The sequence below is a fragment of the Xiphias gladius genome, chromosome 17 (assembly GCF_016859285.1).
Source record: "Xiphias gladius isolate SHS-SW01 ecotype Sanya breed wild chromosome 17, ASM1685928v1, whole genome shotgun sequence".
NCBI lineage: Eukaryota > Metazoa > Chordata > Actinopteri > Istiophoriformes > Xiphiidae > Xiphias > Xiphias gladius.
The window spans coordinates 1,971,533-1,985,973 of record NC_053416.1 but is presented as its reverse complement, the minus strand read 5'-3'; the positions used below and the strand labels follow the sequence as shown (position 1 = coordinate 1,985,973).

Sequence of the window (14,441 nt, the reverse complement as noted above, 5' to 3'; positions counted from 1 at the left end):
TTTTAAAGATGCAGCATTAGAAGAGTCTCAAGTGAGTCTCAGATACAGCAAAGAAGCAGAGCAGGTATGCCAGCCTCATCCCAACAGGTTCATATTGTTATCTTCATGTACTGGTGATTCTCAACCAGCAGCTATTTATCCCAAAAAGTGGCCACCACCACAGCCAGCGCAGAGAGGCCTTAAGTTGCAGTTCCTCTAATGGCAACTCAGTGAACGTTTCAAGAAAGCTAAATTCAGATTATTTGGAAAACGATGCAACTTCTTCCCGGAAACAAAGTTTTGTTTTGTCCACGACTTTAAATTCCTAACACAATTTCATATATTCATCAGTCGGTTTTGGTCGCAAATGTAAAAGTTATCCTACAATTAACAAGCTGTTAGAGAAACAAATGTTTGCTCAATCGTCCCACCTCATCTCCACCCAGGCTTCACTCTCTTCGCACAAATTTTGGATTTTCTGGTATACTTGAACTCTAGGGCTGCATTTGGTTCCACATAGCCTTTCCCTTCAGTTAGCCCCTTAGTTAAAAAAAATGTGCAACATGTGAATCCTTTTTGGGCTTCACCAGGGGAACAGGGAACATCTGAGGCTGAAGACAAACATCCCTGGCGACCAATTTACGGAAGTGTTTACATAACAACCTGTCCTCGGTCATCGAAAGAAAGCACGGTCGTGCTACGTATCACGTGGTGATCAATGGCAGGGATCACTTGTAGACACTTATAATGTGATAAAAAAACCGAAAGGTCTCCTCCATTAACGCCAATACAAACCATGTAAAATCAGAGATGATACATATCTCACCTAGTTGGTGAGTCTTTGGTTTTACATAGTTTGTATCGCCTTCAGTGGAAGACACTTTTCCCCTCCTGAGTAAATCATGTTTTAAGCATACAGAATATTTAGTTTCGTTGCATTAGCAAAACCAGAGTGTCCAGCTCATGTAAATAATATTAACATTTGATGTGGAACCAAATGCGACTCTTTAGCGAAACCTTTTTCTACAGCCTTGTTGCTCCTGTCACAGGCAACAGCAGCTCGTTTCTCTGAAGACGCACTGAGTGAAAGGGAGCGGAAGAAGAACCGCAGCCTCTCGGGAGCGCGAGTGTGATCAGAGCTCATTTCCACAGATTAATGAGTGATTAGACGAGGCCGATCGCCAACCGGCTGAACTAATTGATTGGACAACCTCTGGAGTATCCCTATCCGTCAGCCTAATTACAGTCAACCCACCCACCTTCCCTCTCTCACACCACCACAACAAAACAGCTCAGAGGAAGTTTTTTTTCTTCCTCTCAAAAATCTGTTCAAAAGCCTCGTCAAATGGACAAAAGCCTGAAAAAATGTCTCCGTCTGTGCATAAACAAGCCCCATAAATGCCCCAACCTTCCACGGTCAAAGGTACAGAGACAGGTTAGTTGTGCAGCAATAATAGCAACAGTAATGAGATTTAGTTCAGTACAAGGATTAGTAAAATCAGTCAAAGCTATTTACACCAAGATATGGTTATGAGTCGATACCTTTATTGCTCCTGGGCTCTACATAAAGCAGATATGTGAGGAGATGTGCTGAAATCAGTCATAAAAAACACCAAAACTCAGCCCAACTCAGGCTTGAAAATTTTTAAGGTCCCACATTATAGGAAATCAAAATATACTTATGAGGGTTGAATACTGGGATTTGACATCCTGCTATTTCCTGGGAATTCAGGCCACAATCTGGTCCTTTCTCGAGCAATATATCTGCCAAATCTCTGGATATTTAGCGCGTGTGTGTGTGTGTTTGTATAATGACGAACATCGTATGTGCTGAAATAAAATGATCCTGCTATCATGGCTGCATGTGGTGGACTTTCCTTCCCTGCCACCGGAGCAGTAAAAAACATCAGGTCGGCATCATGAAGAGGAAGAATTTCGCTGTTATTCTGAGCTGTAATGAATTTGTAATGAAACCTGAATAATATGGGACCTTAAAGCCGAGCTGAAGGACGGCAGCTCCTGAACCTACCAATCATGTTGCAATCATGATTGAATAGTACTTGATTATCAGAGTAAATAGAGCTCAAGGTCGTTGTTATGAGAAACGACAGTCTTGGAGAACTGCACCATGAGAAATCTATTCTAAACATTAGCAGAAGGAAAAGTGCTAGACAGGTTACAGGTTATCACTGATGACAATCGCAAGTGTGACTTAGTGGCAATGCTACGTCTGTACTGCAAGTTGGCTATTAAGAGCAGAGTGAAACATCAGAGGGAAGAGGACAGGAAATGGACGGGAGTCCTCTCAGAGAGTGATAGTGCAGAGGCAGCCCAGCAGTGTAAAGGACAGACAGTGGGGTCATCTAGTGGTGGAGGCGTGAACTGTAAGGTGAGTGGAAATGGGGGGGGGGATCAAAAAGAAAGTGTGTGAGGGGGATGAGGAGAGGAAATGTTTCAGAGCAGAAACAAGCAGCTTCTAAGCTCCTGATCTCAAAACAAGCTTCTCCTGGTCACATGGACCAGCAGCGGTTTCCTCAACTGATATGTTCAACGAGCACGGCCGGGTTTGGCTGCAGGGTTCGGAGCAGTCAGGTTGTTCAGAATGGCAAAAAAACAGAAACAGATGTGTGTGTGAACTAACCAAGGCAAAACTCTAAGCCCTCAACATCCTAGAGACCTTAAAATGAACAAATATTCTCCAAAGGTTTGTACAGAAATCTCGAAGGGAGAAGAATCCATTCCTGAAACCTGAACCCAGACCGCATGTTGATTATTCCCATTGACATTTCTGATTCCAAATCACCAGTGAAATTGGTGTTTTTAACGTTCAGATTCTAACTTTGAGAGCGCGAACATAGCGAGGTGCAGGCCAGTGTGAGCGTCAACTCAAGTTTCGCTCAGCTCTTCTCCAGAACACACACCTCATTCTCCGGATGCGTTTGGCTTTCTCGCTGTCATCGGGTCGTCTGAGGTTGTTCGTAACAGTGACCGAAGCAAATGACTTTTTGAAAAGCATCAGGTTCAAGATCTCTCACAGATTTACGCAAATATTGCTGTCGAAAATGGATCCGTAGTCTGGTAAACACGATCCATTCACATTTACCCGAATTAGACCTTAACTTGCAGCTCACTTTGTGCCTCTTGTCTGACTCCAAAAGGTTTTGTACTCAGTAAATAACTAGTGTCAAGTTGAATCTTTTCTTTTCTTTTGGAAAAAATAAGGTTGAGAAGTGCTGCTGCGCAGGTCGCTGTGTTCCGATTTATACCTCTGATCCAACTCCGACGCAACATTTTCTAGTTTTCATTTTGTTGTGCAGTGAACATTTTTAACTGGTATGTTTCCACTGTGTGGTAACTTTTTTTTAAAGTAACTTTAATAAGAGCTGTAGAGGTTTGGGATTATTCCAACTGGAAGAAATTTGTCTGGCATTGAAAGCTGAACGATGAAGAAAGCTCACGGTTGGAGTCACAGTTACTCCTGTGTTAAGGTGAGGGGGCCTTCCATGTCATGGCGACAGAAATAAACACGTGGTCCAGATTGCGGAGCGACTGGGGTCATGGGTAAAAGAAAACACTGCTGACTGTTGAACGAGGAGTGAGCAGTTGACTCGTGTGTCCAGTCCAGTGCTTTGAGTCATAATTCCTCTGACTGCCAGGGACCTTTATCACTCGAATGTACAGTAACGTGCAAAACCTTTAGGCACTTTAGATGTTCGGGTTCTTCTCCATCACTCAGCCCAATCGGGAGGCGTCTGATCCGTCCCAGATTCGTTCTGCAGGAGGACGGCGAGTCCAAACCTACAGCCAGAGTCATAAAGAACTATCTACAGGGACCAGAAGAACAAGGAGTCTGGCCCCCAAAGAGTCCTGATCCCAGCATCATGGAGTCAGTCTGGGATCACGAGAAGAGACAAGAGACACTGAGACAGACTGAAACCACAGAAGAACCGTGGCAGGTTGTTCAGGATGCTGGAACAACCTTCCTGCCAAGAACCTGAAGAACTGTGCGCAGGCGCACCGACGAGAACTGGTGCTGGCTTAAAGGCAAAAGGGGGGTCACAACAAATACTGGTCTGTTTAAGGTTTTTTTTTCTGTTTACTGCACTTTGGATGTTAATTGATAAATAAAAAGTATTCGTGGCATTAATTTTTTTTCTTTTTTACTGCCTAAAACTTTTGTACAGTTCTGCACATTCAGCAGACGATTTGGGGGATTTGCTGAATTGACTCATGCTATCGTTTTTCCTGGGAGGACAGTCTCATTTTTGAGGGCCCTTGTTCAGCCCAGGGCCCCCTCTGCTGGCACCCATGGCCCCAAACAACCAGTGGATATGAAAGCACAGACACTGGAAACACAGGCAGAAGCTGTATTTGTATGTGATAACCTGCACCAATTTCAAAACTTACCAAGAACTCCAGCCGTTTCTTTTACTTTTCTCCAGCTCTATTTTTGCTCCTGCCGCCTTTCGACATTCGTTAAAGGCTCTGGATATTTATTCACTACTCGAGCCTCATTTCACGGAATTCAGTCAAATTTACTCTGGATCTGAACACGTCCTCTTCCTGTCCCCTGATCATTCAGGATGCAGAGGTATAAATCAAACCGGATCCCCGAGAGCAGCTTAACACCAGGATCAGTTGGTCTGTGAACAAATGATGCTTTTGGGAAGCTGGACTCTTCCCTTCAGGTGAACACACACAGTATTCAGGTGCTCTACACACACACGGGTGTTATTATTGCCTAGGAGTTTTTATTTTCTACAGGAATTTACAGCAAAAAGACTAACACTGTTGTGGCTAATATTCAAAAAGGTCCTGAAAGTCAATTCTAGCACACTTTTCGTCAGGTATTAAAAACACACACGCCTCCCGTCTCAGCCCGTCCCGCCTCTCACTCCAGTCTCCAGGGCGACTAAACCATCACATCAATAAAAAAATAAAAATAAAATACATGTGGTACTTGTTGCGTTGGCACAGAAGAAAAGCAGTCGGGCATCAGACGTGGGTCAGAGAGCGTTAAAAAAAAAAAAAATCACTTTCAGCGTTTGTGTTACGCTGCTTGGAGAACGGGAAACTTGCTTCCAAATATTTTCCCGCAAACTCTGGAAAGTTTCTGGTGTTTCTAGCCTTGTCCAGGGGCGAAGCCCTTCTACTGAGCCCCTGTTGTCTTTTCTTTACTGTGCTAACTGCTAAGTTTCCAAATGTACTGACTACTGAGACTTGAGTTTCTGCTCATCAGCTCGGCCCCTTCTGCATCCCTTGACTTCTTCCTGTTACCCCTCCACCTGGAAGAATTTGAAAATAATTTTGCCTCGTCATTTCATAGCGCTCTATTGGCTCGGTTGCGTATTAGGACGTCGCGACTTCGGGGAGAGCTCACGAAACCCTCCCCCTGACGGCGGTGCTCCTACCTACAGCGGCTGTAGGACGACTATGAATTGCACTGCCATAGAACAGGTTTTAAAAAACGAACAGTCAACCTTGAAGCCGAAGACTCAGAAACATGGAGGAGGGATTCAGACCCTTTACTTAAAGGATAGCTTCACATTTTTTTGAAGTCTATGTTAATACCATACTTACATGCCAAAATATACATTTTAAGGTCTGTTTATCGCTGTAATTGTTCCTCGATACTGTCGGTACTGTGCTGTGAAGGGATCCCCTCTATAAACAATTCCAGTGTAAACGATGGGGGACCAAATCCACGTTCCTCATTTCGGGTAAAACTGCATCACAGAGTTCAGCTGAAGCTAGTAAGAGCTACGAGAGAGGGACAGTAACACAAACAGAGAAAGTTTTGTACTGACGAGATTGAGACTTTGGAGGAAACCAACGCGGTTCATCTAATCCAACTCCGCTTCGGCTGAACTTGTGACAATCGTTTTAATAATAATCGCTTTGAAAATATAAGGAGCTGTCCTTCAACCATCACCACACTACTTACAGTATTAAAAGTAAAAGTACTCAATGCAAACAATGGCTCCTGTGAGTGATGCGCTGTTACATATTCAATTATTAGACTTGACAAAGCGCCTCCAGAGCCACAGGGGACATTATACGTCACTCCCTCTGGCAAATAAACTGGCCATGATGAGTACAATCGGTCTGTTTTTGTGCATTTTAAACACAAAACAAAACCTTTTTCTGTTCTGTGAACAGTGAGTGTATAGTTAAGTTGCTCATTGCTGCTTTTGTCCCCAGAAAACGGAATGGGCTCAATATTATTTCCCTTCCCCGCAGGTTTCTGACCGGATGTTGTACAGAGTCTCTCTCAGACAAACTTTGGATTTTGGGATTTTTAATTAAACCGACTTGATTGACAGCCTTTGGAGGGATCTCTACATGAGAATAAGAATATTACAAAGCATTGATTGTGTTTTATTTCTGCTGTGCACAAGCTGAAGGCGGTTTCAAAACAAGCCTCTGCTAAAAAAAAATGTTAATACTTGGAAAACTTTCTACAGTATACTCATCTAGATTGGATGCAAAGAATGGTTTCATAATATAAGCGGGGTAAAAATGATGAACTTTATGGAAGCAGAAGGGAGAGCTGATGGAGAAGCTGCGGTTCATCGACAAGGAGGCAGAAGAAGAAATAAAAGTGCACTGAAAAAAGCAACCAGATTTACAAGCCATTTCATCTTGAATTCAGTCTTAAAATCATACAAAAGGAGCCACAATAGGACTTGTTTCATGAATTTGATCTCGAGAATGGATTTCCTTCTTTTTCTGCTCGTAAAAGAAGTTCAGGTACACCAGAATAAATAAAATATTTCACCTTTTTTCCATTGACGTGAAGGCTAAATACAAGATTAACTGACTTGCAGAGGTGAATATTTTTGGGAGGAAGGCAGAGGGAAGGAGGGATGTGAAAAAGAGGTAAGAAAAGAATCAGAGAGTGAAGATATACATGGCAGCTGTAATGATCCACTGTATTAGTTTTATAGGGTGTTATTAAAGCACTACAGACTAGGTGTGTCGGCTGCCTGCCGCACACGAGGCTTTATTGTCTCTAAAATGCAGCAGTGCGCTACGTTAACGTGTAATAAATCTTGTACACAGACAAAAGTCCCCCGCTCCCCGCTATTACATCTGCATAGCAAAAGAAAAAAAAAGAAAAAGAAAAAAAAAGAAAAAAAAGAAGAAAAAACAAATAAATAAAACAACAAACGCACAGAAAAAAACCCCCCGTAACTGAGCCTTCCAAACCCTCGGTAACAATAACTCAAACCTGTCTTTTTTTCTGTGGCTACTGTTTTTGTTTCCTCTAAAAGATAATACAGAAGTAGTTTTGATGCAAGACTTGTTATTATTATTACTTTTTTTTGTTTGTTTGTGTTTTGTTTTTTAGAAAAAAATCAGTTTCTTCATGAAGCGCACTTCCTACTTCCTCTTGGTCCGGTGGTGGTGTCTGATTGGCCGGTTTAGTCGTCGTCATCGTCGACCACGGGGTCCGTGTCCCAGCACGTAATGTCAATCTCTGAAAACACGCAAACACACATAAACGCACGTTAGCTGACGTGTTAGCTGAGTGAATTCTCTAAGGCGTAACTATGAAATCAATTTTTGTTTTACTTTTATGGGGAAGACTCTTTATCTGACTCTGTATTTTTATGCCATTTATGCTGCAGTTTTACTGCTTTGTAAATTGTATAGTTTCCCTGTATTAAATGCCCCATTTAATGGCTTTCAGATCCTAATTTTCCTCTGATGGGAGACTTTACGTATTTTGACCTAAAAACTACCGTAGCTAAGGTTTACAGAGCAGGTGGAGTTGAAACCTGACATGTGCAATACTGATATAAAAATAAGCAAAAAGGCTTTTTCTCATATATATTTATCACAAAACAGTATTGAAACAATACCCATAGGGTCATAAGTTCAGATGGAAAAGGCTTTTTCTTTCACGGGACATGACATCAAACCAAACTGTCGTAAAACCACTGAACCAAGGAAAATTCTCAAGTAACGGTTGGTGTTCAATTTCATCAGTACCCCGACAGAGTCACGTCCTACTCGCTGCTCTGCTGCTCCGACGTTCTCTCTCTAACATAACCTGCTATTTCCAATACCTTCCATTTTTGCCACTTGTATGGTGCAGTGCACTGCTTGCAGATTTTTCACAATAAAAGCCTACTGCGAAAGGACGGCGCCATGCCCGTTGTGCGGCCGCAGGAATTGTAATTTGAAACGTTTGCGCAGGAAGCATTGAGTGAGACTGACGGCAGCTTGGCAGGAATCCGGGAACACAAAGCAAATGGGAGTGACCGGAAATAATAACTGAATTCAGTCAGAGAGGAGACAGTAAAAGCAGCCGAGTGGTGAGTAGGACACGACAGTGTTGCGATACAGATGCGGACATGGACACGATACTGTATAGAACTAGAGCAGCATGGGTAATTAAGATCAAAGGCCTGTCTTTAATATAGGCCTCTCACCTGGCGGCTTGTTGTAAAAGACCGGCGCTGGTTTAGCCGAGGACTCCTCTGATTGGCCAAATTCTTCCTCCTGTGATTGGCTGAAGTAGCCCTCGCTCGCCTGTAAGAGCCGACAGACGGGAAGAAGGAGAAAGGAGACAACTATTATCAAAGGAACGGACAGAAAACCTGTTTTCGAAATCACAGCAGCAGCGTCAACCTGTCTGACCTGCGTCCCTTCTTTCAGCAGCGTCTCCCCATTGGTCATCAGTAGCTGTCCGTCATCCAGCTCCTGCCCCTCCCCGGACGCATGCTGCAGTGCATGCTGGTAGCTGAGGGTCATCTGGTCGGGGCCTGTCACGTCCACCAGGCTGGAGGGGTCGTCCTCGGCGCTGGTGCCCGAGCAGAAAGTCCCGTCCATCATGTCATCGAAGCTGAGGAGGGGCTGAGGTCGGCCGCCGGCGGTGGCAGTGGCGGCGGCGGTGGCGGCGGCGTTGGGCAGGGCATCATCACGACGGACATCGGCGTCTCCCATCAGGTCCACCAGATTGGAGGAGTGGGAGGTCTCGGAGGGATTTGCAGGAGGAGCTGAGCTGCTGTCCCACAGGTTGACCAGGCTGTCGGTCCCAGACTCCCAGACAGAGAAGCCGGAGGAGTCGCGGGCCTGCGGGGCGACGCTCTGCACGGGCTTGGTGGATGTCGACTCCTGGACTGGCGGTTTCTGCTCCTCCTTTGGCACTGAATCTGGTGTAGACAACAAGCAAGACAGCAATTTAATAATAATTACCGACAAATTGTCTCTTTTTTTCGGACAACTTTCAGTGTCATAGTCAGTTTCCCCAGTGAGCACTGATCTCATGATCGGCAGGGGATGATAACGGGGATAGGTTTGGTGGAAGTGTCCAATTTTTGTTTCCTAACTATCGTTTCAACACCACTTTAACTACCATATTTAAGTAAAGCAGGTTCTAAGTACATTCTAAAATATAGCAAATTTATATGGAGCCTAGACATGTAAAGAACAACATGAGGCAGTTTCTTGTCTCTGCATTTACAGACACAAAAATAATATGGTGATAAAAATATGTATTTTTTAGTAGTAGTAATATTATTTCAGACACGTTCTGCTCTGTTGACATCAATATGGAGGATGATCCCGTCACCCCACAAAGCAGCAGAGCCATTTTTCTTGCCAAATCATCTCAGTTGCTGTTTGGCTTCGGGGGCGTCCCTGCTGTGAACATTAGCTGGTTTGCTAGCAAGCTACGTTGCCAACTGAGACAAAAAACCAAGCTTTGAAGGCAGGATTAAAAATGGGGATGTCATTTATTATTAACAGTGTCAGACTGAATAATGCAGGGAAAACAAAATGGCAGTTCAGTCTGATTGTCGAGCTGGGTGCTGTATTTGTTCTTTTCATTTTCACTCTTACCGCACTCGTCTCTGACATTTTCCTCCTCCCTGCTGAAGTCCTCTTTGATGGGTGTGGTGACTATTTTAGGAATGGGTGACACGGGGGCCATGTTGCACTCTGTGCTTGCTTCGTCGTCATTGTCCCCTGGAGGGACAGAATGGCACAACAACAAAATATCGAAAAGGTACAGCGCACAAGATCCCACATCACGAAAATCCGCCGACAAAATTAAACTCATGAACCAGATGTGCTGAACTAACACAGAATTTGCTGATTGACTGAGACAAAGCCTGAAAAAGTTGTGTCCTAATGTGTCAGAATTTCACCTATTGTCAAGATAAGTCTTTTTTTTATTTATATATACAAACTGTAAAGTAAATACCAACTACATTAGCACAACAAATGATGATAGGAAGTTTAGACGCTCTCTGATTGGGTCTTTATAACCACCACAGTCACATCCTGTGTTACTTCAACACACGCACAAATTCAAAGGAATCACATCACCTTTGCCGTCACATGACCAACAGACAGACAGATACAGTCAGGTTCCAGACAGCCCGGTTCCGGACCTCTGAACCACTGCTCGCATCTCATATACTGTCCAGCAACTCAAAGGTCTGGTGATGTCCCCATTAATTAGTGTTCCCTTTGGTCGAAGAAACAACAGAGCCAATCAGACTCCTTTTGGATGGGACTACAGCTGGCGACATGGTCAAGCTGTGTCCGACTCCTTAATAGCGTCAAAAGTTGTATTTCAGTGGTAGTAGATGAGAAACTGTAAGGCAACGTGAACGAGGATAAAACTCTCCATCATCTGAAGCCATAAAAATATTGCACTCTGTAATGTTTGAGGAACAACCTTGGCGCCTAAATGTGCAGGTTTGCTGTTCAGATTTTGTTCCGTGTCGAGAGATAACTTATTTAAACTTTTGAATAGCTTTCTTTTTTAGCTATGTTAGCGTCATGGCTCTAGGGATGGCGACGTGAATCTGTCAGCCAGTTGGCTGGCACACCACTTTGGTCCGAAACTGAAATCGGACCGAAATTGCGATCCCCTGACTTTTCATATACCAACGGCTTTTTTTTCCTTCACAAATTCAGTTAAATATATCAATATCTAGAAGATGGATTGGCACAAATCTCGGTTCATGGTCCCTAGAAGATGAAGCCTAGTGACGCTGGTGAGCCCCTGACTTTTAATCAGCAGGTTGACATTTTTGCAAAAAACAAAAATGTCATCAACTATTGGATGTATCGCCATGACATTTGGCGCAGATGTAGATTGTTCCCAGACGATGAATCCATATGACTTCGTTGATCCTCTTTTCATTTAGTGCCACCAAAAATGGCACTAAATGATCAAAATCAATCAAAATTTTTTATTCTCCAATTCTGTGGTTTATGACTAAATGCGAGCGAAAGTAATGACAATTCCACCAGCCTCAGCTGCACAGTGCTAATTAGCAAAGGCTAGCATGTTGACACTGCACGTGCAAAACATCAGCACTTTAGCATTTAGCACAAAGTACAGCCTCAGAGAGCCACTGACGTGGCTGCAAACGCTTAGTCTTGTTCGTCAAGGAGTGGCTTTGGTGCTTCCTCTTATTTGATATGTCATTTGTCTGTATAAGACGAGACAGTGCCTGAACATGAGCATCTCATGGCATGAGACATGAGACTTGACAACCTCGTCTTACAGAGGATTAAGCGCAACACATTTTGGGCACGTTGTTGGATATCGCAAAATATGATACGTGTCAATTGGTACAAAACGGGCATGCGTACAAACAGAAGAAATCGTCAACAGGTGCTGATCTGGGGAGCAAAAGTGATAAAATTGTTGCTTTTCTGGAGAGTTGAAGCACATTGACGCTGGTGATTACAACAGTGGCACATTCCAACGAGGACAGCGCATCCCAGGCAAGTCGTCACAGAGCCCAAGACATAATCACTACACTCGAGCAAGTCACGAAACAGTAACCAGATGTCCGCTGCCAATTCATTGTTATGTCATCGATGTATACCGAGCCATTATGGATGAGTCACAGCCACAGTGCGTACACCACATCCGGCAATAAAATGCATTATGACAAACACAGTTCTGGTCACAGAAACAATCACTTTTTCGCAGATGTTCGATGATTTCATGCTTGTTGAAGTCAGACTTCCTGTTCAGAAACCAGAACAAGATTTCCCAGAAGACATAAACACAATAGACCACAGATGAAGAACAACAGTGTCACTTTAAATGGAGACAAACAGCTGACTGAGATGTGTGACCCTTTTAGAAGTCACATCCAGCTCAGCAGGATCTTGCATGGGTAGGTTCTCCAATTCACCTGGTGGACAACAACCTCTGAGGGGTCAAACGACCTCTTCGCTAATACATGAATAAGGACAATAACTTGAAAGGAAGCGTGAATTTTGTGTCATTTCATAGAAAGTAAAAAAAATGTTGCAAGTAGTGTTCAATAAAAACTGATTTTCACTGATGATGGAAACCAATTTTTGAAAATTGTCAATACCCATTCATATTAGAGGATTTAGAGACTAGAAACAGGGATGAACTGGTTCTTTCTCCACCCAGTGTAATGTCTGCCATTGTACAGACATGCAGGAATACACAGTGCAGGTCATAAAGGTGGTCTGCATGATTTTGCCCATCAACTACATTACTGCTGACCATTTTTCAAAGCATTCCCTCGGTTTTTAAAGAGCCGATTCACCCAAATAAAGAAAACCCAACAAGTTCTTTTTTCGGTCTAAACCTTTAGAACGATGTAGCCATGCAGATAGTCTGATAGTCTTTTTTTTTAATGCATAAACAGACACTCCTGTATTTTTCGATAATAATTTTGAACTTTTCTAACTGCTTCTTGCAGCCTTCACACACTCGACGCAGTCGGGTGGTTTTACACTATTAACTGAATAGATTGTCCCATTGTGCCTCATGGGATCCACCAGGGAGACTGTAGCTACAAGCCCGGCGCACTGGGCAAGTGACTAGCTCCTGTATTCTCTTCACCGAGCCACAGGCAGTCCTGAGCAAATGCGAATGTTGTAAGAAGAGTTCGGAGGTGTTTCCATGGTGACGTTGAGACGTGTGGAAAGTTTGGAGCAGCAGGCCTTAGCCTTCATTCGCTGTAACTTTGTGAGAGTTTGAGCCAGCCAGTAGAGAGTAGGTGGCCTGTGTCAGTCACACACCACCATTATGTGCAGGGTGTGTGTGAGACGGTGTGGTGTCTGTGAACGTTGTACGAAGGCTGCATGTACGTCATGCTCGTGTTATATAAGTGTAAATAATAACCTGTGCTTGTTTAAAATGCAAGTTACTGTTAGGTGAATGTGTTTATCCTGGTTTCTACTACTTTGGTAAGTGCAGGTATTTAGTGTAGAACAATACTTTCATTTACATGGTCAGGAAGGTTTATATTGGTTCAATCATCTCAAATACCTCAACAGACAGAACGGACCAAAACTGCCTGCATGGACAGAAAAGCCTTAAAACTGATCAACGTTTAGTTGCCTTGATGTTTTGTCATTATGTGTTTGGAAGAAACACGTAATGCACACTGCTAAGCTTCGGATGTGGGAGGTCTTTAACGGACGGCAGATCAACATAACAATTATGGTGCGCTCTGGAAATTGGTCAGCACTAATCTCGGGGGTTTGATAGCCATAGTTTATAGGCCAAAACATACAAAATCACCATTATGGTTGTTGAACTCGGTGACAACTATATCAAGTCCACAGAAGTCGAACAGCAAAGGTCGATATTCAGTCGAATACAGGCCAACAAGCGGCGGTGACGACCGACGGGCGGCTCGACGACGTTACATACACACACTCATACACAGACACTCACAGGTTGGTCAGTTGGTCAGCATTGAAAGCAGCAGGAAAAGTGTGTGTGTGTGTGTGTGTGCAGAGAGGTGATGCAGTCCAGGATCAGAAGCATGAGATTGAGGATCACAAGAAGAGGGAGGTGATAGAAAACCAGTGAGATTCCAGTTAAAGTTTCAGCTCTTTATCCCTAAAAAACTTTTACACTTATTTTTATTTTTTTACTGCAAATTTAAACCATATACGATCAGAAAAAAAAGAGACGTTCACAAAAATAATATAACATCAGCAGCTGACTGGACGACATCTAGAGGATGAAGACTGAGGGGACGACAGACTCAACATCTATCACACAAAACCGACAAACAGCTTTATGGTTCACAGCCATAAAAGATATCTTATCACGGACTTAAGTCAGTGAAACGCTAACGTGAGTGTTAGCTTGTTTATTAGCGAGGAAGGTTGTGAGTGCACAAGCTAAAAGGATGGTGACAGGTTCAAGACAGGTTTGATAGTGACCACCTCGGCTGACAACAACAAAAACTTCAAAATGGGTAAAAGATATTTAAACATTTTCAACGTACTGTGGGTTGAAAACTGTACTGACGCACAGCGCTAGTGTTCATGCTAAAAATAAACGCCTTTTGTTGAAAACACACACCAAAGGCCAGCTCTAGTTGCCTTCGCTAACCTGAGGTTTTTAAGGATATTTGCTCTTTTATTACTAAAGCAGTGGCAGTTATTTGTCTTTAGTGTTGTATGAAGTTGAACTGTTACTGATCCTG

General features: G+C 43.3%; 1 protein-coding gene across 2 annotated transcripts in view; it reads right to left on the bottom strand.

Annotated features, from left to right (window-relative positions):
• Nucleotides 1-1,235: 1,235 nt before the first annotated feature.
• dbn1 (drebrin 1) overlaps nucleotides 1,236-14,441 on the bottom strand; it is a 124,247-nt gene continuing 111,041 nt past the window's right edge. For both annotated transcript variants that reach the window (XM_040150027.1, XM_040150025.1), the window contains 4 exons: nucleotides 9,829-9,954; nucleotides 8,626-9,140; nucleotides 8,418-8,517; nucleotides 1,236-7,459 (listed from right to left, as the gene is read on the bottom strand). In XM_040150027.1, the coding sequence (XP_040005961.1) occupies nucleotides 7,404-7,459; nucleotides 8,418-8,517; nucleotides 8,626-9,140; nucleotides 9,829-9,954 (797 nt within the window). In that variant the 3' untranslated portion in view covers nucleotides 1,236-7,403. The remainder of the gene's footprint in view (nucleotides 7,460-8,417; nucleotides 8,518-8,625; nucleotides 9,141-9,828; nucleotides 9,955-14,441) is intronic.